The sequence below is a fragment of the Stenella coeruleoalba genome (genome assembly GCF_951394435.1).
Source record: "Stenella coeruleoalba genome assembly, chromosome: 7".
Taxonomy (NCBI): domain Eukaryota; kingdom Metazoa; phylum Chordata; class Mammalia; order Artiodactyla; family Delphinidae; genus Stenella; species Stenella coeruleoalba.
The window spans coordinates 91558492-91584930 of record NC_137153.1 but is presented as its reverse complement, the minus strand read 5'-3'; the positions used below and the strand labels follow the sequence as shown (position 1 = coordinate 91584930).

At 40.3% G+C, this 26439-nt stretch overlaps 2 protein-coding genes across 3 annotated transcripts in view; both read right to left on the bottom strand.

Annotated features, from left to right (window-relative positions):
* Positions 1-1377: 1377 nt before the first annotated feature.
* CAVIN4 (caveolae associated protein 4) lies at positions 1378-10027 on the bottom strand (the record flags this gene model as incomplete). The annotated part of the gene is made up of 2 exons (XM_079925999.1): positions 1378-2058; positions 9620-10027. The coding sequence occupies 2 exons, from the start codon at positions 10025-10027 to the stop codon at positions 1378-1380; spliced, it is 1089 nt and encodes a 362-aa protein (XP_079782125.1).
* Positions 10028-10327: 300 nt separating this feature from the next.
* Positions 10328-26439, bottom strand: part of TMEFF1 (transmembrane protein with EGF like and two follistatin like domains 1) — a 139152-nt gene continuing 123040 nt past the window's right edge. For both annotated transcript variants that reach the window (XM_079925998.1, XM_079925995.1), the window contains 3 exons: positions 26246-26369; positions 15143-15301; positions 10328-11641 (listed from right to left, as the gene is read on the bottom strand). In XM_079925998.1, the coding sequence (XP_079782124.1) occupies positions 11557-11641; positions 15143-15301; positions 26246-26369 (368 nt within the window). In that variant the 3' untranslated portion in view covers positions 10328-11556. The remainder of the gene's footprint in view (positions 11642-15142; positions 15302-26245; positions 26370-26439) is intronic.

The window sequence follows — 26439 nt, the reverse complement described above, 5'->3', positions numbered from 1 at the left end:
CTGACTGCTGTCCAAACTCTTCAAATTCCACAATTCCATCATTTCTTCCCTTTTACAAACCAGAAGATTTAAACATACACAAGTGCAGGACCGTTATGACCATTTCTCTTTCTTTAGCAATAATATCTACTTCTAGATTGGCTAGATCTACAGCTAACAAATAAGTGGAATCTGGTTTCCTCCCAAAGCAGTTATGATGAACACCTACGAATACTGTTTTGGACGGATGGGCCCTGAGGGGTTCACTCTGGAAATCAGAAGCATCTGAGGTCATTTCCAAGCACTGCACAAGGGCTGACTTCAGAAAGGCCTCTGGAAGACACAGCCACAGTTGCAGGCTTCATGCTGCTCGAAACAATGCCGCTCCAGTCCACCAGAGATCTGAATCAGAAGAAAATCAGAAAAGAATTTTCCAGGAAACGTTTTAAGACCCAACTCAAACCCAAGGTCTGGTTTTAGTCTTTGACAAAAAAGATGTCACCCAAACATTGACTTTTGATTCCTGATTCTGTGAAAACGCTTCTGAAGACCAACTTTAGTGTCTGTCCGACCTAGGTCCTCACTGCTTGGAGCTCAGGACTTTTTCAGAAGATGGAATTATTTCGATTCTGCTTTTGAGGAACCAGTGGGGTTTGTTTTCTCTGGAAATAGCTCTTGTTCCCCCAGAATGTATAACATTTCCTTATCTTCACAACAGTCCTCTGAGAAGGGTAGGACAGGCGAACCCTCTCCGTTGTACTGACCAGACCATTAGACGACTTGCCAAGTGGCTCCCTGTAAGCAAAGCTGTGATGCCAGAACTAAACGCTCAAGTCCAGCACTTCAACGTTTTTACGCAAAGGCATCAAAAAGGGGTGTGACTGCTAATTTACTAAAAAATCTATTGATGTGAACATACAGATAAAATACTCATGTGACTTATTCCCCTTTGAGCTTGGCCACAATATTAATCTAGACCAAAATCGAGAGTTCACTTGCAAATAAATCATGGCCATAAATTTGGCCTTCATTTATTGTTGACTACCGAACACCCAACTGGGCCTCACTAGGAAACTATTTTTCTGATGGGCAAGAGAAAGGAACTTAAAAATCCACACAGCTGCCATGAGAGGTGACCTAAGAGAGAAAGCTGATAGAATCATGTAAGTCCTGGGGGAGGGGAAAAAAAAAAAAGAATTCCCCAGGAAGTGTATATTAATTAAGCAAATGTATATTAATAATTGTATTACCTTTAAAATTTTAAACCTAAGAAATGAGACAGCCATACCACTTATGTTTTCCTATATGGCATATACATGTAAATGACTATGCTAATTAAACTAAAACTGTGTGATTAAGGAGACTTACAATTATAATATACTTAATTCCTCTTTATAATTACTGCTTTAAATCTAGCAAAAGAGATTCGTCATCCTCTACTTTCACCTGGGGTTTAAAAGTAACTTTTAAAGGCTCGGGGGTCGAGATTTCCCCACCTTCTCGGGGAGGATGTGAGGCTCTGGCCTCCTTGGGGTCTGTTTCACTGAGCACCTCGGTGTACAGCTCACTGATGGGGCCCAGAGACTCGCTCCTGGCAATGATGTCCACCCTTATCTCCCTGACCTCTTCGGGACCTTCGGCCGCAGCACGGTCTTTAGTTTTCCGAAGGCTATGCATCTTAAAAGCTTCCTTTGAAGGAGCTGCATTAGAAATAGATTTCTTAAACCTTTCCCCTGACTGCTTCAGCCTCTCCCCTGACTGCCTTAACCTCTCCCCTGACTGCCTTAGCCGCTCTCTCCTCTCTGGCGTCACTATTCTAGTCCTAATTCTGTTCACTTTCTTGTCAAAATTCTGCCGTGTCTTCTGCATGTTTTCTTTGGAAAAGGCCTTTTTGATATTATCAATGCGCTTCCTGCCTGACTTTTTAAGCTTGGCAGATCTGCTCTCTTCAACATAATATTCTTCATCCGAAGACAGATCAACTGGGGGATCGAAGATATCATCCTCCTCCTCTGGACCCTCAGCAGTCAAGCTTCTGTCTTTCATGATAGACAGGGACGTTGGACACTGAATATCCTCCTGAAGGAGAGAGAAAGCAAGCGTGTTAGCTATGGGTTCTTTAACCTTCCGGCCACGCCTTTTCAATCTCCTCCACGGGCTGCTTATCCTCCCCCCACTCCCTAAATGCTGGCATTTCTCAGGGTTTCTTTTTCTTCATCTCCCAAGCTCACCCCGAGCAAACTTATCCACTGCTCTACCTTCACATCCAGGCAAGCAGACTCACAAATCTTTTACCTTCACCTCTCCCCTTCCCCTAAGATAAAAACCCATTTCTACATGTCAGAAAGACTTCTCCACCTAGATGTAACACAGGAACCTCTAACTTCACATATCCAAAAATCAAGGCCCAGCCATCATCCTTTCCTGGACCTCTCAGCACCAATACCTCCAGGTGCCACCCAGAAAAACCTCAGAAGCATGGTCCCAAATATTCCCTCTCTTCATCCCATTTCCAACTGGTCACTAAGCGCTGTCGGTAATATTGCTTAATAACTACTAACTCTTCTGTTCCCGCCTCCTTCCTCCTTGCCTCTACCAACGTCTTAGTTCAGGCCCTGTCATCTCAGGCCTGAACTCGTGCAATACTTATACCTCTAAAACATCACCAAAGTACTTCCTGAGAAATGTTTCTAAAACATAGCTCTGATCACATGCTTTCTCTACTTTAAAACATTGGGGAGCTCACCAATACTCAAAGGACAGAGTTCAAATTCTTCAGTATAATTAGAAGGCTCTCCAGTTTGAGCAAAACCTACTTTCCCACTCCTCCAGTCCAGCAACACAACCCCTCTGAGTTCCTTAAACACATACTGTTTTCATCCCTGCATGCCTTTATAAACGTGGTTTTTGCTACCTTTCACCTCTTTCCAGCTTTGTGAATAAAATCTTTCTTCGAGTCAATTCAAATATCCCCAACTTCCCCCAGAGGTCAAACCTGTCTCCAATCTATACCATAATGACACATGCATTCCTCTACTTATAACATTTATCACAGTCTGAATTGAATCAGAACTCTACTCATTTATATATGTCTCCCTGAGGCCTTCACTAAATAATAGCTTCCAGGAAAGCAGAGATGTATCTTATTTATGTCTTATGCCTGGCATCTATCAGAGTGCCTTGTACATAGTAGGTATACTCAACAAATGACGGTTGGAACAAATAAGAAGCATACGCCTTCATTCAACAAATTGTTACTAAGCACCTACCATGCACCAGTCACTAGTCTAGGAACTGAGAACCTCCCTCTTTGAATAAAACAGAGTAAAAGGGCTTCTCTGGTGGCTCAGTGGTTGGCAGTCCGCCTGCCGATGCAGGGGATGCGGGTTCGTGCCCTGGTCCGGGAAGATCCCACATGCCGCGGAGCGGCTGGGCCCGTGAGCCATGGCCGCTGAGCCTGCACATCCGGAGCCTGTGCTCCGCAACGGGAGAGGCCACGGCAGTGAGAGGCCCGTGTACCGCAAAAAAAAAAAAAAAAAAAAAAAGAGTAAAAGAACTTGTATTCTTGACGAGAGAAATAAACAAGTTACTTACATAGTATGTTGGATGGTGATAAGTGCTAAGGTGAAAAATAGAGCAGGGCAGGGGGATACACAGTGACTGGGGAGGACGCTCGGAAAGGCCTCACTAATAAGGTGACATCCAAGCCTAGACCTGAAGGTAATGCATATAACTGGGAGGAAACGAGAAACAGCAAGGAAGGCAGTGTGGCTGAAGCAGAGTGACCAAGGGGCAAGAGGAGAGAGGGTAAGAGAGGTAGTGGGAGGGCCAGCTCACGTAGGGCTCTGTATCCGATCATAAGGACCGTGGCTCTTACTCCGAGTGCGATAGGAAGCCTTCTAAAAAGTTTTGAGGAGGATAGTGATATGACTTGACCTATGTTGTAAAAGGGTCACCCTGCTGAAACGAGGCTATCGAGGGCAAGATGAGAAGCAGGGACAGCAGTTAGAGACCACTGAGCTCAATCAGGTAAGAGATGGATCAGGGTGTGGACAGAGGTGGTGGTGAAAAGTGGCCTGATTCCAGATCCACTTTGAAGGTAGGAGCCAACAGGATCTGCTGCTGCTAGATTGAGATGTGGAGAGTGTCAAGGATGATTCTCTAGTCCAGGGCCTGAGCAGCTGAAGGACAGATTAGCCATTCACTGAGATGGGGAAGGATGGGATCTGAACATGCTGACTTTGAGATGCCCACTGTACATCCAAGCAGAGATGTTGAGTGGACAGCTGAGTACATAAGTCTGGGATTCAGGAGAGAGATCTGGACTAGAGATAAATTTAGGCATCATTAACATAAAGATGAAACTAAAAATCATGAGACCAGATGAAAGAGATCACCAAGAGATTGAATGAATGGGTCTACACTCCATTATTCAAAACTCCTTGGAACCAAGCTACCTTTCAGAAATCAGAATATTTCAGATTTGGGGAAAATAATATATTACATAACATTCCCAGTGAGATCTTGGGAAGAAAACTTTTGTGGCAAAAAAATACAAACATTCACTCTAAGGTGGGACAAAGAGTATAAACAGCCTCATGCTACTTGAGGTTGGGTTTTGGCATCCACTGAGTTCAGGTAAAGCTAGGTCTTGCTGCCAAATAAGTTACGATAAAAATTTTATTTTTACAGATTTTTGAATTTTGGTGTTATTGATACATAAATGGATTTTGGACCTGAAGATAAGAAGGAAGAGATGAGGGACTTCCCTGGTGATACAGTGGCTAAGACTCCACACTCCCAATACAGGAGGGCCCGGGTTCAATTCCTGGTCAGGGAACTAGATCCCACATGCTACAACTAAAAGTTCACATGCCACAACTAAAGACCCTGCATGCTGCAACTAAAGATCCCTCATGCTGCGACAAAGATCTCGCACGGGGCAACTAAGATTCCATGTGCCGCAACTAAGACCCAGCACAGCCAAATAAATAAATAAATAATTCAAAAAAAAAAAGAAGAAGAGGAAGGAAGAGATGAGAAAGAACCAAAAAGGATAAATGTCAGCCAGTGAGGCAGGAGGAAATCCAAGAGCGAGAGGCACCCCCAGAAGCCAAGGGGAAAAAAGTTTCAAGAAGAGAGGGAGGGACCAACTATGACAAATATGTCAAAAAGGTAAAAGGACTCATCAAATTGGATTTGGGAACATGGCAGACACTGGTAACCTTGAGAACCAGGCCAGAAACATGGCTGCTAAAGGACCCCCACTTTCTGTTTCGGGGTTATTTCTAAAACTAAACAGGAAAAACTTTAAAGATCATGGGATTTTTAACTGAATCCACGAGTTGAAATTTCTAAAAGAAACTGTGCTCCTACTTGAGATCCAGATTAAATCTGTTCAACCAAAAAATTTACTGTGTAAGAAATACATTTATACGTATTCCAAAACCTATCATCCTGATAGTCAAGAACGTATCCCCAGAACTTTACTTCTCTGGATACTTATTTAAAATTAAATTCTTTGGCTACAGGATTGGAGAGTCTAGGAACTTAAAAAAAAAAAAAAAAAGGTAGAGTGGGTATCTCATAGCTCTCTGATGAATCAGAAGCAGCAACATTATTCCTCTCCTTTCCTGACACCTACTACAGGGAGTAGCTTCAGCAGCACTGAGTGGGTGGGTATGGACTGAGTAGGTATAATTAGAAAAGGAGCCAAACAATAATTACTGTTTCATATGGAAAAACCCTCACAATCCTGCTGTGAAGTAATCAGTTATGGCTTAACTCAAGAATCACAAACCCTTCTTCAACTGCACAACAAACTCAGGCTTAAAAACAAAACAAAACAGGGGTAGAGACAGAGAAAGTACCTGCTATGTAAATCTATTTGTTGCAACTCCTCTGAGTCAAAGATACCATGAGTTAGTGGTGAATACACTGTAATAATAATTGAAAATTATAGGGCTGAATTATAGTTGATTTCCAAATACAATTATTATACATTTTTTCATGTAAAATTCTAGGTAAAAAGATGATTTTTGTAACAAAATGAGTATTATGAGTCAGAGTATAATGGCCTTGATTATCAAAGTAATACTGCTAAGAGAATTTCGAATATTTAGAAGTCCGGGACTTATCATTAGGGAATGGCCAAATACCTCATTTGGGAGGCACGGGCATGTGGTTAGTAAGCAAAATTGTTAGAAGATATGGGAAGCCTCCTGGCTTTCTTTCATGGTGAGGAGGTTGCTAAGGTGAAAGCATGTTCAAGGAGAAATCATAACTGTATGATAAAGAGCAGATAATTTTTTTCAATGCCAGTGTCCACAATTAGGTGAAAGCTCTGCCGTACACAACGGTGGGAGATAAAATAGCAATAAAGACTTGCCACCAAAAGATATATCTAGGGAAATCTTTTTGAGGAAAAACCCAAATCGAAATGAAAGTATACTAGAGCTGAATTACTCAGCTTCAAGTTAATTTTAGTGGAAGGAGCAATCTCAATATAGCCACTTAAACATATTAACTGTAAGAATGAATTATAAGAATTTTGGGAGTTCCCTGGTGGTCTAGTGGTTAGGATTTGGAGCTTTCACTGCCGTGGCCTGGGTTCAATCCTTGGTTGGGGAACTGAGATCCTACAATGTGCGCAGTTTGGCCAAAAAAAAAAAATATATATATATATATATATATATATATATATATATATATGCACACACATATATATATGACTTTTAACTGTTAAGCATATGACTTCTAACTGTTAACAAACCCATATGAATGCTGTATACAGTGTTCTAATATCTAATGAATCATTGAATCCATTGGTATTTATCTTTTCTTTACATGCTCTCCCATTACAAGAGATAGCCACTGCTTATAGATAAAGTGCTGCTTACTCTGAACAACTTAACTTCACACTCTTCATAGCATTATGTCTCTCACTAGTGCCTCTCGCTTCCTTTTTCATACAATCTTCTATTTATTCAAGTAACTGTAGGTGCTCAAAGAAAAAAAATAGCAACTTTCAGGGAATAAACAGGTGAATATAGAAACAACTTTTAAAAAAAAGAATTATGTCAATAGACAAACAAGGGTCAATTAGAACTTCTCAGAAACTCCTCTGCTTTCTTTAGCCTTTGTAAATCTTGATTGTTAACCTGGTCTACTCTTCACACAAAGGTTCTCAGGAGAAATGCTGGATACCAAGAATGTTTCCTGGCATGCCCCATGCAAGTGGAGGGTGAGTTATACCCATTACTGTTTGTTTGTTTTTTTTAAACATCTTTATTGGAGTATAATTGCTTTACAATGGTGTGTTAGTTTCTGCTTTATAACAAAGTGAATCAGTTATACATATACATATGTTCCCATATCTCTTCCCTCTTGTGTCTCCCTCCCTCCCACCCTCCCTATCCCACCCTTCTAGATGGTCACAAAGCACCGAGCTGATCTCCCTGTGCTATGTGGCTGCTTCCCACTAGCTATCTATTTTACATTTGGTAGTATATATAAGTCCATGCCACTTCGTCCCAGCTTACCCTTCCCCCTCCCCGTGTCCTCAAGTCCATTCTCTACGTCTGCATCTTTATTCCTGTCCTGCCCCTAGGTTCATCAGAACCATTTTTTTTTCTTAGATTCCACATATATGTGTTAGCATATGGTCTTTCTGACTTACTTCACTCTGTATGACAGACTCTAGGTCCAACCACCTCACTACAAATAACTCAATTTCATTTGTTTTTATGGCTGAGTAATATTCCATTGTATATATGTGCCACATCTTCTTTATCCATTCATCTGTTGATGGACACTTAGGTTGCTTCCATGTCCTGGCTATTGTAAATAGAGCTGCAATGAACTGTTAATGCCCGTGGAAAAGTGAATTCAAGAATGGATACTACATTCTCCAGTACTAAATTTAGATCCCCATTACATATACTACAACTGGCTTCTGAGAGTAAGATGACTGATTTTTTTTTTTCAAAAATTTAAGTCTGGAGAAGGACTTCCAGGGACCTGGGAGGAGAGGGAAATGGTAAAGGCCTTCAGATGGCATAGTCGAACTTGACTACCTTTGAAGTAAGCAACCCTCTCTCTCCTCCCATTCTTCCTCCTAAATAACCAACAGGCTCTTAAATACAGATCCAAAATACCACTCTGCCATCCCCGTGTAACCTTATCAGCCAACAGTGGGCTATGGAGAATTGACTAAAGTGTAAAGAATGCCCCGGGAGTTATGGCCCACATCCCTGGTATCTTTCAACTACCTACCAACTGTGTTCCTATTTCAATTTGTTTTTATTCTTCTAGGCCTTTTCCCTATGCATATGGGCATACATTAATTTTAAAAATACAGTGTGATAACACTGCATATATGTACCAGTGAACATGCCCGCACACATTCCTGATTTTATGCTTACAACAAATTCTTTGACATTAAATTTTGGGGCCAAAAGGTTTGCGAATTTTTAAGGTTCTTAACACATAATACCAAAACCGCCCTCCAGAAATGTACCATTTAATATTCTACCAGCAGAATATTTAAGTGCTTATTATTTCCTACTCTTAAACTCTGTGAATGTTTCAGTAACTGCAAATATTTACATAGGTGAAAATGGAATTTTGCTCATTTACTTTGTCTTTTGTGAACCGACTGATAATGACTTTCCAATTTTTCTACCATGAAAGTTCAACTTTTTCCTTTTTAATTTGTAAGAGTTTTAAAATATATTATAGATATTAGGCATTCGCCATGGATGTGTTCCTATTTCAAAAAATATGAGTATCAAGTGCAGAGTAAGATAGGAACTTATTATCTCAACACACAACGCCACACAAAAACTATCATGTAAAATCAGCTAAGTAGGGACTTCCCAGGCGGTCAGTGGTTAGGACTCTGTGCTTCCTCTGCAGAGGGCACAGGTTCGATCCCTGATCAGGGAACTAAGATCCCACAAGCTGTGCAGTGCAGCTAAAAGAATTCAGCTAAGTAAAGACTTGGTAATCAAATATAAGGAATTACTTATGTGACTCCTACATTTATATAACTATAAGAAAAAGAACAACTGTCTGATTGTTCATTAAGAAATAGACCGTTTGTCTTATTATTGTGACTTATACATTATTATAGGTAAAAATTCCAATAGACAAATTATATTCTGAAAAGTTTACATTTTACTGTTTAGGGCTTTCTGGGCTCTCCATAATAAGGGAAAGAACCACTTTGCAGAGCTACAGGTCCTCAGTTTCTTTTTTTCTATAACAAAGAGGTGTTTTAAACTGGAGGCTTCTTAGATATCTTCTAGTCCTAACCTTCTCAAAGGCTTTGAGAGGGCATCATGCTAATACAGCTAATATGCCAAAAGCAGCTTACCAATATTAAGTTTCAAAGGCAAGAAATAGACTCAGCTATGATCCACAGTTCATATTACATGAAACGGCTGAGAAGCTCAAAACACTGACATGATCGTATACCAGTTAACATAGAAATGGTTTTATCCTGAGATCTCTGATGATACAGAACTCCACCACATGCATATACACAATCGTTACCTTGTGACAGGTCTGACAAGACCTGTTGGCCATTAAAGGACGCAAGAGACAGCAGTAATCGAGCTAAACACAGGTGCCAGCTTACCTGGAATATTACCACACGGAATTTGTTCTTCTTCATTATTTCCTCTTGCTTGGATTCAACTTTTTTGACGTGAGTTTGTTGCTTCTCCACTCGGGCCCTCACTTCTTTAATGTGAGCACTGATCTTTCGCGTTTTCTCCATCAGCTTGTTAATGACATAACCTGTGTTGCTGTGTGACTGCGAAAACTTCAGCAGGTCAATCTGGACGGTCTTCATGGCATTTTCCATCGCCCTGTGTCTCTCCTCTATCCTCTTCTGGCTGGCCTGCACGCTGTCCACGATGGCAGCTACTTTGTCCAGCACAGTCACGATGGTAAGAGCAGCGTCTTGGTCTTCATCTTCTGTCACACTCGACAGGCGATTCTGGTGGATTTTATCAGCATTTGAAGCAGACCCATTATGTTCCATTTTATTTATTTCTCAGTGAAAGATGTCTTAGCGCAATCAATTCTGGCACTGAGAGCAAGAAGTTAGCCTGATAACAGGGAACAGGGTTGTTTAAAGGGTTGGAAACCCCACCCCTGGAGACTGGTCAAGTATTTGTAACTACAAATACCCATACGTGACTGTTCTGCAATATGAACCCTTGCAAAAGCACTGGGTGCTGTTCCAAACATGCTTACTGATGACTAAGGGACTCAAATAAGACTGTGTGGGTAGAAGAGGAAAGCTTTTTAAAAAAAAAGTTCCCTAAGGCCACCATGTTACTAATATTAAGCCTCAAAGCCAAATAACCAAAAAGGCAAACTCCAAGCGCTGGGTGAAGCTTCTACCTTTAGACAATTTCAAGCAGTATTTGTAAAAGCAAATGGGAATTTTGAACTGAAATCTGCTTTTTCTATTAATTTCACATATTAAACATACTGATATGTCAATATCAAAGAATGCAGTAAATAAACACACCAAAACAGAGGCCGTATAGTGAAAACATTATATTATAACATGCTTTTCCAAACCAAATATTAAAATTAATATTTTGAACATATTCTTAAATTCTACATGCATACTTCTGAATACCTAAACTACATGTTAAACAGCTGAATACATTCTATTCACACTTCAGATCTTTAAACACCAACAATCTATTAGTATAGCTATTACTACAGGACAAATTTGGAGAGAGGTCTTAGATGATTTTTAAGCTCATGTGAAGAGCACCAATCGTTAACAATCATTTTTGCATTTATTCACAAACACTGATACAATTGGTTTATTTATGTTAAAACAAATATTTCTTTAAAAATGAATGTGTATAGAAGTAGTTTAAATGATAGTGTAAGCTTTATTCCAATCTGTTTGTTAAACAGACTATTTTCACAACACCTAAATCTACTTTTCAGTGATCCGTTCCATCATTGCTACCATATACTTTTAAAAATTCAGAATTATTTTTTCAAGGAGAGAAAGGATCAAATTCCAGTCCATACACCTTATAAATATTTTACATCTAACACACACAGCTTTACAATTCATGCGATAGGCAGTGTCTAAAAAATCGGTTAATAAATCTCAAAAACATTGAAATGTCTAAACACAGAGTCTTCTAGATTTTCTTTTGTAAGAAAAGTAATCTGTAAACATCTTTACCTTCAGTTCATGCTTGGTCATTTGCTGTGGTCATTGTGGAAGAAGTGGGTCTGACTTTATAACCATTTGTGAAGTGGTCCATCTTTGCAAAAATATTACATTCCATGGGTAAAGAACAAGTCTTAGAATTACCATGTGGTACAAATTTGTGAAATCAATTTCTGTATTTAAAAACATAAAACAAAGACTACTAAACAGTCCAAAACTGTTGTAGCTGAATATTCTAAATACAAGCTAACAGTACTACACTAAAAATGTCCAAAAATAAGGCCTCTGAAATAAATATTTCCATTCTTTAAAAAAAGACAAATGTACATCACATGGTCAGTGTACATATAAAAGTCATCAGTTTAAACCATTCTGGATGATGTATCTGAAGTAAAATGACCTAGGTTTTGCTTCTGTCGTCGTCCTCTATTGTTTTTAGGGCATTTTCTGTTGAATTAAGAAAAAAAAAAAGAAAAATGTCATTTTGTTTAGGATATTTCAAATGTTTCCAGAGTAACACACACTTCACATGTAAAGCCATACTGCATGTGACCACATGAAAGGGAAACAGACGCTATTTGATGAGAGACCAACATGTCAGACTGCCATCTTCTCTACAAAGCTGGGAGGTAAGAGGGTTTGATATATGATGCAGGTATGAATACAAATGGAATTCACTCCTGGAGTCTCCCCTGGTGCATGTGCATCCCCGAGAGGAATCCCCACCCTTCTTCTGGCCTGGCAGCTCCCAAGACACAGTGACTGCTAACATATAAACTCGTGACAGTAGAAAGGCTCCTGGCTTATGTACTTTCCCTGAGCATGATGACACCCCCAAAAATGACAAGGACAGCTTAAATGAAGGAGAAATCAGGAAGAAATGTGCTTATTAACCTCAGATCAGAATACACAGGAAACGCCTAGCAATTTCAGACAGTAACTAAGAAGAAGTCGTTCCACACCCTTCTAGGGCACACCACAGAACCCAGAATAGAACTGCCCTCCGGGGCATAAGGGATATTCCTCGACTCTGCTCTCACTGTTCCGTACATGTTCCTCCGCGGGGGTATAAAGCTCATCGTGCCGTCACTGCTCTTGTGCTTGCCCACTAGAATGCAAACATATCAGCTCCTACTGTGCACAAAGTGCTATGCTACACAACATGGAATAAAGGGACTGAGATGAGTTCCAGTAATTCTGAGTTTGGGCTCTGCTAGAAACTAGCTGTGCAACCTCCTCTTCCTATAAGCAAATATTAAAGTTGGACTAACCTCTAAAATCTCTGCCAGCAAGGAACTTATAATCTAATGGAAAGAAAGTCTTGAGAGAATGAGTGCTTCTACTGTAAGGTTCCAGGTTTTTATTCAGTTTCAAAGAGCACTACTTTGTCTTGACTTAAAAGCCTTGATGGTAACGCTTCCATTTTACATAACTGTTTTTCACAGATTTTATCTTACTCATCCTCATAAAAACACTTGGAGGTAGACAGTGATGGAATCATCTCCATTTCATAAATGGGGACACTGGTTGAGAGGGCAAGCAACCCTCTGCAACTGTCACAAACTCACCTTGACATTGGACAAGTTCCAACTTCCCGGGACCACGGTTTTTTCATCTATACAATAAAGGGATCTGGCTAAGGTGATGTTCAACATGAAAGAAGATTACAAGCATAAAAGAAGAAAATTTCACTTATGCAGTCTTGATAAGTGGGTCAGTGAGAACATCCTTTTAAAGGAAGATTCCTCATATGTAACAGCCACCCCAGGATAAGTGAACAGCTGTCCCGTAATGGACTATGTGGGAGAGGCACTCCTTAAAAATGCAATGCAGATAAGTCCAGGCGCATAATTATAATATCCTAAATCCACATGAGCAAGACATTCTAGAGGAGAAAATGCCACAATAAAAAACCCTCAGGGAGAGATCTATGATAAATTCAATGAGTTGACCCTTCAGACATAGAGATGGAGGGCAGTGTAGACACTGTAACACAGTTAAAAATAAATATATGGCAATGCTGACGTGTCTGTGAAGGCAGCAAATGCATTTGGGGTATAAATTGGGGGGGGCGGGGTACTACCTTGAAAACTACTTGCCGGGTATCTTTAATTTAGTCATTGAGGATTACAGCACAGTGAGAATCAAAGCAGAGAGCTGGACAAAAGGCTGGATACGATCTGTAAAAGGGCTGAACTATCTCTGTGATCTTGGCTAAGATACTTCCCATCCCAGGGCTCCAGTTTCCTCACTTCTCTAGAATGAAGGGGTTGAATGCAAAATAACTCCCTGCTGACTTTAACATCCTTTGATCTTAAAGATGGCACTGTCACTGGGTCTCAAAATCTTCCCTTCCCTTTACCTAATTACCTTATTTCTTTCATTCATCTTCAAAATCATCTATTACTCCACTCCTGCTTTACTCTAATGATGTCCTAAATGGTCTCCCCCAACCTCACATTTTCTCTCCTCTGGTGAATTTTTCAGATGACACTCGGATTAATGCTCTGGAAAAAGGGTTCATACCAAGTCCCTCCCCCGTTCAAAAACCCTGAACCACTACAAAATCAAGTTTGAACCTTGCTCCCATGCAATGGTCATACTTGGCAAATATATTTCCCAAGATGACTCAACACAGACCCTCTTCCTCTTGGTGGTTCAGTGGAAAGAGGAATGATTTAGGAAATGGGGCAGCACCAAATCCAAATCCAGACACTTCCACTTGCTAGCTGGATGACCACAGGCAAATTACTCAACCTCTGAGCCTATGTTAAATAGCCACAGGCAGCCCTGCTGTTACATGTAGTTTTTTTTTTTCTATTTTCTCTTTGTGCTGTCATTATTTTTTATAATATTATGTCTCTACTTTAATCTACTGTCCAATTTTATACTCAGTAGTCTTGCCTAAGGGCAGATCATCTGTTCTACAGAATAAAAGTCCACTGGCTTTAGTGCTTAAATTTTATGAAAAATATCTGCTTCTCAGAGAATATTTTTTATCATTTCTAGATTTATCATTTTAGCTCCAGATGGCTGAGACCACTGAAGATCTGCTTCTATCCTGTCTTTGGATAGAAGAGCCATAAATCCATTATGGCCTGCCAATATCTGCACTTGATAAATTCCAACCCTCTGCCCAGAGTAATACAGAAAAGTATAGAGATGATGTTTATGGGACTCTGAACCAAGCCTTAAAGGAGGTAGGACAAAGCAAGCAAGAAGAAAAGACATGAGACTGGGAAGCATAAAGACAAGATGAACTTAATTTGCTTTTACATCTCCCAGGTCCAGTTCAGTTCTGACTTACATATTTCCACTCAGCCTGGAAAACACCCATTTTTAGGCTAATTGCACTCCAAATACGTCCTTTAGTTTGGGGGCTAGTTATGATAAACTCCAACAGTTTTAGTTATGATAGAGAATTTTGAAGTTTAATATTTATGACTGTATTCCAGAAAATGAAGTAATGTTAAGACAACATATAAAAAAGCAGTTTTCTTTAACCTCTGATTTCTTCCCTTATTATATTTACTATGGATAAAGTATATTCTTAGGGCATAAGACCTAGTCAGTTCTGCAGGACTTAAAACGTTTCTGCATGGCTCTTACGTGCATGTGCAGACCATTCTGCTACCATCGCTGTCCCTAAATTCAGTGCTTGAAGCACACACATAGTTCTAAGATCTCGAAATTCCTTTATGCCACTGAATATCCTCACGCTTCCTCTGCTTGCAGCCTGTAACCCTGGGAGTGAGTTCTTGACCAAATTCTAAAGCAGCAAGACACTGAGAGGTCAGACCTACGTGGAAACCTTAGAGAACTGATCCTAGGATTTCTTCCTAATAGGCTGGTGGACATAAAGTCCCTATCATTTTGAGTGTTTCAAGGTTCTTGAACACAGCTACCCACCTCTAATTGAAAGTTGGTGTTTCTTAGGCCATTACCTACCTTGTTATGCACATGACAATTGCTACTATAATGGCAATCTGTACAGCTCCAATAATTGCTGCAATAAGAACATGAGTGAGCTTTTGCCTACTTGGCACTACATAGAGAATACTAAAGTCTGTCTTTTCACAGTGCTGTCCAGTGTAACCAGATTCACATCTGAAAAAGGGAAAAAAAAAGGATTCCTATAAATTTCAATAATTCCAGGTTTTAAAATTAAAACATACAAAAGAATGACAAACTTAAACAAAAACAGCAAATCAGGCACTCTCCCACCATCTAAAAAAAAAAACATTGCCATCATTGTATTTCCTTCTACTCTTTCTAATATGACTATTGTATAAAGTGCTTCTTCCACTTATCATTATATCACATTAATTTTAGAGCTGCTAAGTAGTCTTTATACTACTTTATTACTGCCATTTAAAAATGGATTCACAATATCCCATTCGGTGGCTATAATACAGCTAACTTATCTATTCCTTGCTCTTAGACGTATCAGTTATTTTCCATTTTTCAGAATTATGGATTAGGTGTGGTGGATATTATGATGAATGTGCACTTTTCTATATTTAGTGTTATCCCTTAGGCTAGATACTTGGAAGTGGGATTATTGAATAAATAGATATAAACATTTACAGTTCTCTGAACGTAACACCAAATTATATTCAAGATAACTTTTCAGTACACATAATACAATCACTTAAAATGCAGGGGGGGAGATGAAAATAAGTTATTAATGACAGAAACACAGCCAAGCAGTCAAATAGGTGTGAATCTTAGAAATTATCTGAATTCCAATTAAGAGTAAATAAAAAGGCAACATCAGGTGATGATAGTAGCTTGACAGGGGGAAACATTTAAGATACTTAATAGAAAATTCCCATTTTTTAGTTGACAGAAGCAAAATGTGTAAATTAGCCAGCCTTTGGTTAGAACTGATTAATAAAACATCTGACGTATAAGGATATTTATTAATGACCCACACTTCATTACAAAAAAATAATTTTTAATAAAACACACATAGCAAGAAAGAAACCTGGAAGTAAACAGGGGAAGCCAGGGGTGATGTGAGTCCACAATTCCTACCCTTGAGGTTCCTAGCCGCCTGCCAGAAGGTTGCACACTGGGTTCTAAGCTTCCTAGCAGACAGAAAATAGTAGTACAGTAGATATACAGATCAGAAAACATAATTGAGAGCCCATAAATACACCCATACATCTATGGTCAACTGATTTTCGACAAGGGTGCTAAGGCAACTTGATGGGAAAAGAACGGTCTCTTCAACAAATGGTGCTGGGACAACTGGGCATCCACATACAAAAGAATGAAGCTGGACCTCTTTCTCACAACATACACAAATTAAGTCAAATGGATCACAGATCTAAATGTAAGAGCTAAAACTACAAAACTCTTGGGGGGAAAAAAGGAAAGTAAATATTCATGACCTTAGATGAGGCAATGATTTCTTCATATGACAACAAAAACAACAACAAAAAAGTTAAATTGGGCTAAATCAAAATTAAATCTTTTGTACATAAGGACACTATCAAGAAAGTGAAAAGATAACCCACAGGAGAAAATTTTTGCAAACTATATATCTGATAAGAGACTGTATCTAGAATATATAAAAATACTATTACAATTCATTAACAAAAAGACCAAAAAATACAAAATAGGCAAAATATCTGAATAGACATTTCTCCGAACAAGATAGGTAAATGACAAATAAGCACTAACATCATTAGTCATCATGGAAACACAAATCAAAACCACAGTATGATGAGGTATCTAATATACCCATTAGAAATCAAAAAGTCAGATAATAACAAGTGATGGCAAGGTTACTGTAAAGAACATAAAATGATGCAGCCACTTTTGATAATAGTCCGGCAGTTCCTCAAAAAGTTAAACATAGAGTTAGCATTTAGCCCAGCAATTCCACTCCTAGGCAATTACCCAAGTGAAATTAAAACATATGTCCACACAAAAACTTGCACAAAATTATTCAAGGCAGCATTATTCATAATAGCCAAAAAGTGGAAACAGTCCAACTATTCATCAACTGGTAAGTGGATTAAAAAATGTGGTATTACCCATCCAATGAAATATTATTCAGCCACAAAAAGGAACAACATACCGATATATGCCACAACATGGATAAACCTTGGAAACAGTATGCTAAGTGAAATACACAGAAGACCACATATTATATGAATATAATCCACTTAAATGAAATGACCGGAACAGATAAATCTATAGAGACAAAGTAGATTATTAGTTGTCTAAGGCTGAGGAGGATGGGGAGATTTGGGAATAATAGCTAAAGGGTATAGAGTTTCCTCTTGGGGTAATAAAATGTAAAACTGACTGTGGTGACTACACAACTCTGTGAATACACTAAAAACCATTGGATGAAGGAAAGAAGGGGAGAGGAGAGGAGGGGAGAGGAGAGGAGAGGAGGGGAAGGCAGGGAAAGGGGAGGGGAGGGGAGGGGAGGGAAAGGGGAGGGGAGGGGAGGGAAAGGGGAGGGGTGGGGAGGGGAGGGAAAGGGGAGGGGTGGAGAGGGGAGGGAAAGGGAAGGGGAGGGGAGAGGAGGGGGAGGGGAGGGGAGAGGAGGGGAGGGGAGGGGAGAAGGATAGGGGGAGGGGAGAAGGAAAGGGGGAGGGGAGAAGGAAAGGGGGAGGGGAGAAGGAAAGGGGGAGGGGAGAAGGAAAGGGGGAGGGGAGAAGGAAAGGGGGAGGGGAGAAGGAAAGGGGGAGGGGAGAGGAAAGGGGAGGGGAGAAGGAAAGGGGAGGGGAGAAGGAAAGGGGAGGGGAGAAGGAAAGGGGAGGGGAGAAGGAAAGGGGAGGGGAGAAGGAAAAGGAAATGAAAAAGGAAGAGGAAAAGGAAAAGAGAGAAAATCACTGATACAAAATACAATCTCCACAAAATGAAATCAAGCCAGTTGTTCAAAAGAATCACAGTAACTGGACAACTACATGTAAAAGAATGAGATTAGAACATTTCCTCACACCATATGCAAAAATAAACTCAAAATGGATTAAACCTAAACATAAGACCTGAAAACCATGAAACACCTAGAAGAGAACATAGGCAGAACACTCTGACATAAATCGTAGCGATATTTTTTTGGATATAGCTCCCAAGGCAAAAGAAATAAAAGCAAAACTGAACAAATGGGACCAAATGAAACTTAAAAGCTTTTGCACAGCAAAGGAAACCACAGACAAAACAAAAAGACCACCTAATGAATGGCAGAAAATATTTGCAAATAATACGACTTATAAGGAGTTAATACCCAAAATATATAATCAGCTCATACAACTCAATATCAAAAAAACAAACCAATCAAAAAATGGGCAGAAGGTACTTCCTTGGTGGTCCAGTGGTAAAGAATCCGCCTTACAATGCAGGGGACGCAGGTTCAATCCCTGCTCAGGGAACTAAGATCCCACATGCCATGGGACAACTAAACCCACATGCCACAACTACTGAGCTCACGCGCCTCAACTAGAGAGACTGCATGCCACAAACTACAGAGCCCACATGCCCTGAAGCCTGCGTGCCACAATTAGAGAGAGAATACCCAGACGCCACAGCTATAGAGAAGCCCACGCACTGCAACGAGGAGTCCTCGCGCCACAACTTAAGATCCCGCATGCCTCAATGAAGATCCTGCGTGCCGAAACTAAGACCCAATGCAACCAAAAATAAAAATAAATTTTAAAAATTAAAAAAAAAAATGGGCAGAAGACCTGAATAGACATTTTTCCAAAGAAGACACACAGATGGCTTACACATGAAAAGATGCTCAACATCTCTATTTATTAACAAAATGTAAAACAAAAAAAAAATGAGATATCACCTCACATCTATCAGAATGGCAATCATCAAAAAGTCCACAAATAACAAATGTTGGCAATGATGTGGAGAAAAGGGAACCCTCCTACACTGTTGGTGGGAATGTAAATTGTGCAGCCACTATGGAAAACAGTATGGAGATTCCTCAAAAAACTAAAATAGACCTACCTTATGACACAGAAATTCCACTCCTGGACATATATCCAGAAAAAAACAAAAACACTAACTTGAAAAGATACATACATCCCAATGTTCATAGCAGCACTATTTACAATAGCCACGATACGGAAGCAATCCAAGTGTGCATCAACAGACAAATGGATAAAGAAGATGTGCTATATATATATATATACAATGGAACACTCCTCAGCCATAAAAATGAATGAAATTCTGCCATCTGCAGCAACATGGAAGGACATAGAGTATATTATGCTTAGTGAAATAAGTCAGAGAAAGACAAATACTGTATGATATCACTTATTTGTGGAATCTAAAAAATAAAACAAATAAATGTAGATAGCAAAAAAGAAACACACTCACAGATATAGGAAACAAACTAGTGGTTACCAGAGGGGAGGTGGAAGGGAGGAGGTACAAGATAGGGGTATGGCATTAAGAGATACAAACTACTATGTTTAAAATAGATAAGCAACAAGGATATTGTACAGCACGGGGAATTATAGCCATTATTTTGTAATAACTTTTAATGGACTATAATGTATAAAAATACTGAATCACTATGCTGTATACTTGAAACTAATATAATATTGTAAATCAATTATACTTCAATTTAAAAAAATAAAGAATCACAGTTACTATTTTTAATAAATTTAAGGGAACTTTATCTCATTAGTCCTCACTTAAAGAGGGTATTTTCTGGTAATTCCCTGGCGGTCCAGTAGTTAGGACTAGGTGCTTTCAGTGCCAAGGGCACAGGTTCAATCCCTGGTCGGGGAACTAAGATCACCACAAGCCGTGTGGTGTGACCAAAAAAAAAAAAAAAAAAAGGAGGGTACTTTCTCATACAGGGAACTTCCCTCAATAATACAGCTGCAATAAATTCAATAATGAAGTCTCATAGGATTATTTAAAATAATGCCTTTCATGGTAGGCTAACAGCTAAAACTCAAAGCTCAGTGAAATAAAAATAGTTCCATAGGGAGCTATAACAATGTCCTAGTTATTCAGCTCTCTGACACTTTAGCTTAACCCAAAGATTAAAAATCAGAATATCGGGTTTCCCTGGTGGCGCAGTGGTTGAGAGTCCGCCTGCCGATGCAGAAGACACGGGTTCGCGCCCCGGTCCAGGAAGATCCCACATGCCGCAGAGCGGCTGGACCCGTGAGCCATGGCCACTGAGCCTGCGTGTCCGGAGCCTGTGCTCCGCAACAGGAGAGGCCACAACAGTGAGAGGCCCGCGTACCACCAAAAAAAACAAACAAAAAAAAATGTATAGGCCATATATGATTCAGGCAATCCTCCCTGGACATTATTTTCTGCACCTGACTTTAGGGTTATACTCTCCAAATACCCAGAGTATTAACTTCTAGGTTAGCACTACTTTTTCTGTTGCTGGATAAAGGCAGATCCAGACATTTGGTCCTCTACTGCCTATTCTTTCATCCCCATACCCTCCATAGTAATCTCATTCACTCCCATGGCCTCATGGGCTGACTCATTCACTCATCCATTTAACACATTTATTGAGAACCTGACATGTGCCAAGTACTATAATGGGCATTTAGGTTACATCAGTGAACAAAGATCTCTGGCCTGTTTACCCTCTAGTCAGGGAGGGAGGGTCAAGAAACACGCTAAGCAAATTAAATGGTTATGTTAGAAGGTGACATGTACTACACAAGAGAGAGGAGAGAGAGAACTAAGGGATAACATGAATGCCAGGTATGGGCCAGGAAGGGAGGACTGCAGCTTTAAGTAAGGTGGTCAAGGTAGGCTTCAGTAAGAGACATGTGAGTAAGGATGTGAAAGAGGTCAGGGAGTTTGCCATGTGGACAAGTGGGAGGACAGCATAACAGGCAAAGGAAGAGTCAGCACAAAGGCCCTGAGGTGGGAGCATAAGTGCACGGTGTGTCCAAGAAATAGCAAGTATGGCTGGAGTGGGACAGCCGAAGGGAAGCAGGGGACCAAGACAGAGAGCTAAAGGGGCCCACCTGTGAAGTTCTCCTCATTCAGAAGATGGAGGAGTTGCTGGAAGGGCGTTAGCAGAAGAAGGACATGAACTGACTTTTATTTTAAAAGTCTCACTCTGGCTGCTGTGTTGAATATAGACTATTTAGGATACAATCAGGAAGGCTACTGCATAATGCCAGAGGGGAAAAATGGTGCCTAGACTAGGAATGGCAGTGACAATGATGAGAAGTAATCAAATTCTGGATATATTCTGAAATAGAGCGAACAGGACTCTTCAACTGACTAAATATGGAGTATGACAGAGACAGAAGTCAAAGATGTATCAGAAGTGTTTTGTCTAAACCAATGAAAAGATGGAGTTGGCATCAACTGAGATGGAGAAGTTATAGATGGAACAGGTTTACGGGAGGGTAGACAGATCAGGAGATCAGCTTAGGTCCTGTTAGCTTGGGGTGTCAGACAACCATGTGAAAATGGCAGTGAGGGAGAGAGATCTGTGAGTCCCACACTGAGGAGAGAGGTCTGGGATGGGGGTCATTAGCATATGACATGTAAAGCCCTGAGGCTGGATGGAATCACTAAGGAAAAGGACCAGGGCTGGATCCTGGTGGTACACCAACACTGAGAGACCAGGAAGCAAAAGAGGACCCAGGCAAAAAGGCTGAAAGGAATGGCCAGTGAGGTAGAGAAAACCAAGAGAGTGTCGTCCTGGAAGCCAAGTGAAGAATGTCTATCACACAGGAGGTCAAACGGCACTGATCGTTCAAAAGTAATTTAAGACTGAGAATTGACTAATGAATTTAGTAACAAGAACAGTCTCAGTGAAGTGCTGGGTGGCAAAAGCCTATTGGGATGGATTCATGAGAGATGGGAAGTGAGAAACTGAAGACAGATTATAGACAACTGTTTTGAGTTCTTCTACAAAGGAAAGGACAGAAATGGGACAGTAGCTGGTAGAGGTCTTTCAAGGTAAAAGAAATAAAAATATATTTACAAATATATTAAAAAATATATGTACACAAGAATATATGATAAGAAGAAAAGGGGGGAGCACTGCTGGCAGTGATAGTAGAAAGTCTGTGGGCATTCTCCTCATATTGCTTCAGTTTTCTCAGTGAACTTGGAAACAAGATCATCAGCTGAGAGTGAGGATGAGAGAGGAGTGAGTCTGAAGAGAGGGGTGACGGTATAAAGCAGTCACCTTATCTAGGACAGGAGGATGAATGGACCGCAGTTATAGAGTGACTGCAGGCAGTATACAGGGCCCACTGAGTATAAAGGTCAGTGAGACCAGTCAGTCTGGTGAGTGTAGGTATACAGCAGGCGGGAAGCTGGAATGAACCTGGATTATAGTTTTGTCAAGTGAGTATATGATGAAGCAAGAGACGGACTGCAAGGATTGACCACGAGTTAAGCTGAGTAAGGAGGCGATGAGGACATGCAGGGTGAGAGATCAATTACTTGGAGGCCCAGTGGGGTGGAAGGACTGCTGAGTAGGAATTAGAAGGGATACGCTAGAGATGGAATGATTCCCAAACACACCTTCAATGTGCATCTGTCTCATGAGTTCCAAAACCACAGATACCCAGTAGCCTACTAGGTAAGAGGATAGCCCACAGGCACCTGAGAACAAGCATTACTAAGCTCAGTACATCATGTCCCCGCAAACCTCCTGCCCCCATTCTCCTTCCCCACTCAATTCTGCATCAGCCAGAAACCAGGGAGACTCTTGATTCTTCCTTCCCATGACCCTCCACCAACTCCCACATTCCCATCTTCATACCCAACTGGTCACCAAAACCTATGGATTCAGCCACCTATTTTCTCTCTGCAACTTATCTCCTCATCTCATTCCTACTACAACTTCTTTACTTGGTTCAGGCTCTCACTGTTCACTCATACACAGTCTCCTAACATTCGGTCTTCTAATCCATTTTTCACCAAGCCACCAGGGTGGCTTTCCGATCTGACCACATCGTTCTTATTTAAATCCTTAAATGGCTTCTCACTGCCTTTAAGACAGAGGACAACCTCCTGGGTTGGCACAAATGTCCCTGTAAGACTTGTCCCTCCTCCTGCAATGTCCTCCATGCCCCCTTCAGGTTGAAGTGCTTTTTTGAAGTCCCAAATCACCTCATGCATATCTACGTATGATAGCATTTTTCATATTATATTTTAATTGTGTATTATTTGTCAGTCGCTGCCACCAGACTGTATGTTTTTTTGAAGGCTAGATCCATGTCATATTTGAATTTGAGACCCCAGTGTCAGGTAGGATTTGGTACCAAATAGGCAATAAATAAACAAACTAATGATGGGACAATGCTAAAAGATTTTAACCTAATAATAGGACTGTGCCTAAAGGGTGTTCATCTCTGCCTGTTTCCTGCTACTCAAACACATACACCTACCAGTGGAAATGCACGTGATACTATGGCCTGGTTCTTGTGGACACTATAAATGCTTAGACAAAAAAAAAAAAAAGATCACCTGCTTTTTGGAGTTACAAGAATGCAGAAAAGAGATTCTGTAGCATTTAAGAAACACCTCTGGTCTGAAGAAGAGGGAAAAGTTGGCCATGATCACATGTCATTCAAAAACTATTTACTGAGTAGCTACTGGAAGTGGCCTTATGCTACTAGGCACTAGGGAGAGAGTGGTTGGCAGAGCAGAGTCCCAAACCTAATGGTGTGTACAGTCTAATAACATCAATTGCTATTTCTTAAACACACATTGTGTAACAGGCACTGTGCTCAGCACTCTGCATACACTAGCTCATTTAATTTTAACCACACTAGGAAACAAGTACCATTATTATTTTTTTTACAAATAAGGAAAATGAGGCTTAGAAATTTTAAGTAACTTCCAAAGGGCATAGCCAAAAACTGGCCAATCCGATATACCTGATTCCAAAGCCTTTAACTACTAAACCATTCAGTCTTCTTTTGTTTTTTTTAAACAAATTTGGTCTATTCTTCAGTTCTCTTTTCTGTTTTTGTTTTTTTATTTTATTTTATTTATTTATTTATTTTTATTTTTGGCTGCGTTGGGTCTTCGTTGCTGCGCACGGGACTTCCTCTAGTTGCGGCGAGCGGGGACCACTCTTTGCCGCAGTGCACGGGCTTCTCACTGCGGTGGCTTCTCTTGCTGCAGAGCACGGGCTATAGGCGTGCAGGCTTCAGTAGTTGTGGTGCACGGGCTTAGTTGTTCTGCGGCATGTAGGATCCTCCCGGACCAGGGCTTGAACCCATGTCCCCTGTATTGGCAGGCGGATCCCCAACCACTGCACCACCAGGGAAGCCCCCATTCAGTCTTCTTACTGTCAATGAGTAAAATACTACAAAGTGACCTGGTATCATTTCATTATCAGGACATCATCCTCTCTCATCCCTCAATGTTAGGTATCTTAAAAGACACTCTATCCTAAGAGGACAACACGATCTGATCTTCTTTCAAGGTATGTATGTCACTGTGAGACAAGTATGAGGAATCCACTGTATGATTTTATTTTAAAACTGGCCTGTTCTCCCTTGCATGGCTATATTTTTTTTTAACATCTTTATTGGAGTATAATTGCTTTACAATGGTGTGTTAGTTTCTGCTTTATAACAAAGTGAATCAGTTATTACGTATGTTCCCGTATCTCTTCCCTCTTGTGTCTCCCTCCCTCCCACCCTCCCTATCCCACCCCCCTAGGTGGTCACAAATCACCGAGCTCATCTCCCTGTGCTATGCGGCTGCTTCCCACTAGCTAGCTATTTTACGTTTGGTAGTGTATATATGTCAATACTACTCTCTCACTTCGTCCCAGCTTCCCCTTCCCCCTCCCCGTGTCCTCAAGTCCATTCTCTATGTCTGCATCTTTATTCCTGTCCTGCCCCTAGGTTCATCAGAACCATTTTTTTCCCCCTTAGATTCCATATATATGTGCTAGCATACGGTATTTGTTTTTCTCTTTCTGACTTACTTCACTCTGTATGACAGACTCTAGGTCCATCCACCTCACTACAAATAACTCAATTTCATTTCTTTTTCTGGCTGAGTAATATTCCACTGCATATATGTACCACAGCATGGCTGTATTTTTTTCAATGTTCAGGAAAAGAGGTGGGGTGGGGGGGAGGCTGGTGCTAGCTCCTTCAAAGACAAGAAAACCTTTCAATCAGGAAGAAGCAGAAAGTTTAACAAAGAATTCTTAGTAACCATTAAAACAGTTTATAGTGTTTTGTTTTATTTTTTAAGTAGGAGGAGAGTGGGGCAGGGGGGTAAAGAGTCAGGAGAATGGAGCTAAAGGAATAGAGGAACCAGGAGACCTGGTTTCACACAGCTTTCTTTTACTTCTTGAGAGAAAGATTCACTGGCCAAACTGCAGGGGGGCAGGAGTGAGCAGAATGAGAGCAATCTCCCCCAGTCTGGAAACATTGCCTGGCCCACTAGACCATCCTGAGGTGGAGGACAAGCTCCCAGAAGCAGCGGCAAGAAGTGTTATCAGTACAGACACAGAAAAGCAAAAAGCACAAAGATCATCAGGTTGAGTATCAGGAAATTTGAGACCTAGTTTTGTCTCAGCTCTATTTCTAACTTGCTGCTGAGTTTCAACAAGTCGCATAACCTCTCTGGAATCGCACAGTTAAAGATTCACACCCTTTCTGCTTCCATCTCTCATATCACACCTGATTCTACATCCACATTCCCTCATTTTTAGAAATCTATTTTACTATAAATTTTATTTGAGTTACATGTCCTCGGTTCTTAACACATTCTCTAGTCCCTCAAACCACTCTGTGATAGACTGCTTAAAAAACAGAATAATGTTGGTTTATGGCATATTTTTATATTAAAAAATACATAGCATAATATTAAAAATGTTAAGTCCATCTCAAAACCCTAAGAGAACATTTGTTTTTGTTTTTGCATATTACTTGCCAGTTTTTTCCAAATGATGCTGCTAATTTATTTTTTAACTCAATTGTAAATAAATACTACCTTTTAGTAATATTTTTAATCCACATTTCATTGCCTTCTATAGAGCAGTGACCAATGATGGAAAAAATGTCTCACCTCTGATCTGGAGGTACTCTGACTTACCTACAAGAAGCCTTCTGAGTAGAATAAATGAATTCACATTTTCCATGGATGCAGTAACCATTGAGGTTTTCAGGGCAAGGCATGTGGTTTCCAATATAAACATCTTCCCTTTGATCACTAGCATCTTACAAGAACATAAAACAGGTCAATAAACAGTGAAAAGCAAACTGAAAAATATGGACTTTTCAAAGGTT